The sequence below is a fragment of the Charadrius vociferus genome, unplaced genomic scaffold (genome assembly GCF_000708025.1).
Source record: "Charadrius vociferus isolate BGI_N301 unplaced genomic scaffold, ASM70802v2 scaffold373, whole genome shotgun sequence".
Lineage (NCBI taxonomy): Eukaryota > Metazoa > Chordata > Aves > Charadriiformes > Charadriidae > Charadrius > Charadrius vociferus.
In genome coordinates this window covers 246,189-251,873 of record NW_009647681.1, presented here as the reverse complement: position 1 = coordinate 251,873, position 5,685 = coordinate 246,189, and the positions used below count along the sequence as shown (strand labels likewise).

Sequence of the window (5,685 nt, the reverse complement as noted above, 5' to 3'; positions counted from 1 at the left end):
GTGAAACAAGACTTGACCAACACAACAGCAGAGCTGAAGCTGCGGGCTGTGCAGGCTGAAGGTGAGTGGAGGAGCAGAAATGGCTCGTAGACACCTGTGGGTCGGGTTACTGTCCATGAGTCAACAGTGCAAGGCAGCCAAGGAGAAAGGTGGAAGAATTTGTGATAGAGTATAAGTAAATATGGCCTCTGTAGAAGGAATGCCATATTTAGGATATGCCTGCTTTTAATCTGCAGAACGCCTGGAAATGGAGAAGAGAAGATTTAAACAAAGCCTTGAAGACATGGAATCCCTTCGGATAAAAGAGGTAAGAATGGGGTTTCTGCAGCATCTCTTTGGTCCTGACATACAGGCGCCGCTGGTGGCCATTGTTTGCTGTCAGCTGGCCTTAAACAAGTTTACAAATTAGTGAACTTACTGTGGGAATAATGGGCCATTTCTACAAGCAAAGCCTAGCTGAAGAGATCACAAGACATTCTACCACCTAGTAAGATTTTGTAGCTTGCAGGAGTATGGACCAGAGAGCTATGTGATTCCACAAAAGAGGCTTGGAGGCTGGCCCTTGTGTCAGTCTTGCTGTAAATAAGCAGTCTTGTCATGCTCACTGAAATAAAGATGCATTAATGGAGGAAATCGAGACATACATGCTATATACAACCAATCCTTTAAGAGGGCTCAGCTTGCTAGTTCCTTTTCTTATGCTTCAGGGGCATTCTGTCTGAGTGTGGGCAGGACAAGAGGCTGTGATCCACTCTCTTGGGAGTGTTTATTGAGATGTGAAATCTCTCAAAAATAAAAACATACCAATAAAATTCTCTGAAGATTTTGAAATCTTGTAAGAAAAGACATAGGCCAGGAAGATTTTGGCCACATTACAACTAGAAAATTAATCTCTGGTGTTTCATACCACTTGAAGATGAGAGCTCGGACTCTGTATCTTTCATCTTGGTCTGGAAGGGATCTCTGTCTAAAGTTCCCAGTTTCTAGAGGGCAGATTCTATCTATATTACAGTTTCCTAGTGGAGCTTTGCGGGAGGTAAGACTTTTGCTTTGGTTGTAGGTGGGTCAGTGAGAGGATGTTCTTTCTCATGCCAAATGGCTGTGCTGCTATGCCTGAGGATAGGAGTGTTTTTCTGGCACTTGCTTCAATGGTTTCTACTGCTTTGCAGGTGGATCATATGACACAGCACATTGAGGTCAGTGAACGTTCCATGCAGGACAGGATCCAGAGGCTGGAGGCCATCAGGATAGCTCTGGAGGAGGTGAGAAAGGATGCTCCAGGTGCGTGGGAATGCTCAGGTAGTGGTGGCAGAAGGCTGCCAGGGGAGCTTTGTGGAGTCTTCCATTGCTGACCTATGTAAAGATTGTCATGTACTGTAGGGAGGAAAAGAAAACAGCAGTTTACCAGCTAAAATTATTTTTACTGCTTTGACCTAAGGAACGAGAAGGTTCCAAGCAAAAACTTGTAGATTCTGATTGAACAAAAGTAAAGTTTCTGTTGAACATGGTTAGATTCTTGCCAGGGTTTGACTTCACAGGTTTCCCATGTGGTCCCATGTAGTGTAGCATATTTCTCCTTGTCTGTTCCCCTGGCTAGATCCAGCACTGCCCACTCCTATTCCCCTGTCTTTGGAAGGTTTCACCCATTCCTTGCCCTCATATAACTGAAATTCTCATTGAATTTAGATGGCAATCTCAGGGTGAGAAAAAGTGCGTATCCTGGGTTTGTTTTCCCTGCCCCTGAGTGAGAGAGACAGCAGTGTAATGTAGCCTGCCACTGGAAGCTGCTCATGTTGTCTAGTCAGTGTTGTAGTGGTGCAGCTTTATCTGGAATGATCTTTCATGTTTCTGTGTCAGGAGCTGAGCCAAGTCAAAGCAGCTGCACTCACTGAGCGAGGGCAGGCAGAAGAAGAGTTAATAAAAGTCCGGAATCAGGCACGGTTGGAGGAGGTAAGGGTAAGACCTGTCCCTGTCCATGGGCCCAGCCTCTGTAGGAAGGAGTGAGTTTGGCTGTCTAGCCTGTTTTTGTCTCAGGGAACTGCTGCATAACTCCTTGCTCTGGGTCTCACTGTCCTGCAAATAGTGTGCTTTCTGAGGGAGGAGTTCTGAAAAGTCTGCTTTTAATTGTCTCCAGACAATTTTCAGTAGTAACAGCTTTCCAGTAGTAACAGAGTTGATGTGGATATTGTCATAGCAGATTTCATAGAAGTTGCCAACTTTTGAAGCTAACAGCCAGATGATCCTTCTGTTCAACAGCGGCGTTCATGGGCCGCTCCTGTTTCTCTGGGCTGAGAGGAGTTTCCGCAGGTGGCTACTGCTGCTGGATAAAAAAAGTCACTGTAGAATTGAACCCTGTGAAATGGACAATGAAATCAAGGCGATGTGAAAGAGGCCAAAGGATGAGGAAAATACACCAAAACTATTTGAATATTTACTTACATGTAACATCACAAAAGAAAATGCTGTACAGAGTTACAAATGTATAAAGGCTGCCATGTGTATTGGTGGTGGGACACAGCAGTTGCTTACCTGCACACAGTGGCGTTTGAGAGCCATTAGGGATACAGAGGGAGTGATGATGCCGATGCTGTAAACATCGGCAGTGGCATTGGTGCTTCTACCAAGGACGTGCCTCTGTTTCTTAGCGAGTGAGCTGGGCTTTGCAGTGTCTCCATCAGAATGTTTTCCCTGGCAGCAGAAAGCAGCTTAGATTCTCTCCTGAATGCAAGGGAGAAGTGCTGTATCTATTATGGCTAAGTTCTGTGCTTGTTCTTCAGTGCCAGTTGACTCAACCAAGGGTTCACTGTGTTGGGAACAAAAAGGGGAGAAGCCCTTCACAAGAATGAGTGGGACCGATGTATTTTCATTTTCCTTTGTGTCTTACAGCAGCAACGACTAGAACACCTGGAAGAGAAGCTGCGGATGATGACTGAGTCACGGGATGAAGCTCAGAACTGCTGCCTTAAACAAAAACAAATGGTTGCTGAGGCCCAAGCCAAAGCCAATCAGTTGAGCCTGCAGGCTGACGGACTCAGAAGGCGGCTAGAGGAACTTCAGCAGGTAATCTGGACTGGAGTAGAGATGTGGTCACCACAGCGGCAGAAGAAGTCGCTAAAGTTGTTTGGTTATTCATGGATTTGTCTTTGTGTTTCAGGACTTGAACAGTAAAGAGGAGGAGAAAGTGACAGAGGTGAATAAAGTGAAAGTGGAATTACAGGAGCAGATTGGACACCTGAAGGCTGAACGCACAGCACAGGAGGGGCTGAGAGAGAAGATTGCAGCCCTGGAGAGGCAGGTGAAAGGTGATGGATCCTTTCATGCTTCTCAAATGGTAATGCTGGATTACCCCACAGCGGGCCTGGAACTGAGCTGTGCTTACAGGTAGTGACAGTGGTGCTTCCTGCTGGTGCACACAACCATGAATTGTACCCTCCATCCTGATGTATTTGCAGGGATTCTTGTCCTTGGTTTATAGAAACCAAGACTCAGATAACTACCCAAAGCTCCACAGCAAGCAAAATGTTTGGATTCCCTGCATGGTGAAGTGTAACATCTTGTCTGTGCAAAACCTCTCACATGGTCTCATGCAGCTTCTGTCATGTCCCTGGTGATCATCCTTCTTCCATTGCCTTTGGCTGTGCCTATAACGTGTTGTTCCTGTTTATTCTAGGGACACACTAATTTTCTTTACTAATGCTGCTCTTCTTTCACAGCCCTGTCAAGTAGTCACCGTGAGGCACTGTTGGACAAAGAAAGTGAAATCTCTATGCTGCTGGAGAAGCTGAGAATGAAAGAGGCTGACATCTCCAGGATGAGGGAAGAAGAGGCCCAGCGAGCAAGTTTCTTGCAGAATGCCATCATGGCATATCTGCAGGGTTCCCCCTTGGGGACCCACAGTTCTAGGAAATAAGAGTGTGGCTTAAAGAATCCAGATACCTGCTGTCAGGAAGAGGGTGAGCAGCTCAGGTACAGCCTGTTCTTTCTAAGTGGGACAGTTTTGTCACGGTGGGGTGACACGAAGGCTTGCAAACACAGAAAATCGCTCGTACTCTTCAGAAATCTTGCTCCCGACTGCATGAAGGAGAGGAGGAAACAACCATCCAGGGCTGGGATAGAGGCTCGTGGGTCTGATGAGTTCAGGATATGGAGCCCGTCCCCTGTGCTGCTACAACATTTGAAGTAGTTTCTGTGTCCTTCTGTATAGTGCCAGTCTGTCAGCACACCCTCTTGTTACCAGGGGGCCATATGTTCCCTGGGCAGCAGTCATTCTGAAGCATTTTTTTTGGATGACAGGGCTGTTCCCAGTGAAATATGATAAATGACGGGCAGCAGTGTTTACAGTTCCCTGTAGGAGCAAGCCACGTACTTTGCTCATGGGGTCCCAAAGCTGCTGGAAACACCAGATCTTGCCACCTGTGCTTTTATACCCACTGCTTACAGGCGAAAGCAGGGGCTGACAGGGCTCATGACGCCCCTGCCCCTCCGTGACTCTGGCTGTAGTGAGGGGCAGTAGAGATGCACTCATATATAGAAAGAGCAGAGGGGGATTGCTGTGCAGTGGCTATCCGTATCCTTGTTGGACAGCTGGGCTCTGGCCGTGGTTCAAGCCCCTACAACACCGACTGTCCTGGAAAGTGTGGGGTGGGGTGTCCGGGGTCAGTGTCGGTGCTTCCTCACTGTGAACTGCAGCCCTTGGCTGGAGTTTCTATTGCCAAAATGCAACAGGATTTCATTCCGCTATGACAAATGGCAGAACTGTCCTGCTGGCTTCCCAGGGTCCTGGAGCTGAGTGCTGTTTTCTGGGCCTTACCCTGGAGAGGAGCGATGCTTCTGGCTTGCCACTGCACAGCTGCTTCTTGGAGCACAAAGGGGAGAAGGTGCTTCCTTTTAGTGGCGGCACAAGTCCTCATGTGGCACAGAGAAAGGGAAGGGATGCGAGGGTCTGAATCGGAGAAAAAGGGGACCTCTTGGCAGGACAGCAGCATGAGAGCCTCCTGTTAAGTTTCTCCAGGGAGTCTATGGTGGGAGAAGTGAACTTGCAGTATGTATTTTAAAAGGCAACAGGAAAATGAAACTTTCTGTGTGTACTGTTTGGTTTGTGTTTGTGATTTTTTCATACTGGGTTTTGCTCTGCTTTCTTAATAAAGAGCTTTTGCATTTTGCTGTAACGCTGGCAGTGACGAGCTGGGTGTTTGGATGATGTGGCAGGAGGGGCCTGCTGCTGCATTACTGCCGTGAAGATCCTGCTCCTGTCCTGGGGCTAAGAGGCTGTTATAGGTGGCTAAGCTAAGTATGTCTACTGCTTTTGGTTTTGAACTCAGGTAAAGGCAAAGCTGGGAGCCTCTGGGCCTGGTCGCAAGGGGAGGAGAGGGCCTGTGTTGACAGCTCGGAGTGGGTGCTGCTGGGCGGCTCTGGACCAGCGGGTATGGGAAGAGCAAAGCCTGTTGTTTTGAGACAGTACCAGTACGCGAGTTATCTCTGTTCTCGGCAGAGTACCTGGAGAGGTGGAGGAAACCAAAATTCATCTTTATGCAGGATTTTTGCTGCTGCATCTTTGTTGCACCGCAGCTCTGGTCAGATGATGGTGAAATCTGTAGCTACAATGCAACCGCGTTTTAAAGCGTCACCCCTGAGCGGTGGGGCGGTGTGGGAACTGTCCTCTGCAAGGTTCTGGGCAACGCCTGC

At 47.9% G+C, this 5,685-nt stretch overlaps 1 protein-coding gene across 1 annotated transcript in view; it reads left to right on the top strand.

The window, feature by feature from the left end:
* The window catches only part of LRRC45 (leucine rich repeat containing 45), a 12,709-nt gene extending 8,578 nt beyond the window's left edge, over positions 1–4,131 (top strand). Inside the window, exons 11-17 of the mRNA XM_009881283.1 lie at positions 1–61; positions 237–307; positions 1,170–1,262; positions 1,858–1,950; positions 2,887–3,060; positions 3,155–3,302; positions 3,714–4,131. The exon at positions 1–61 is cut by the window's left edge and continues 18 nt beyond it. Coding sequence (XP_009879585.1) covers positions 1–61; positions 237–307; positions 1,170–1,262; positions 1,858–1,950; positions 2,887–3,060; positions 3,155–3,302; positions 3,714–3,910 — 837 coding nt within the window. The 3' untranslated portion in view covers positions 3,911–4,131. The remainder of the gene's footprint in view (positions 62–236; positions 308–1,169; positions 1,263–1,857; positions 1,951–2,886; positions 3,061–3,154; positions 3,303–3,713) is intronic.
* Positions 4,132–5,685: the final 1,554 nt, after the last annotated feature.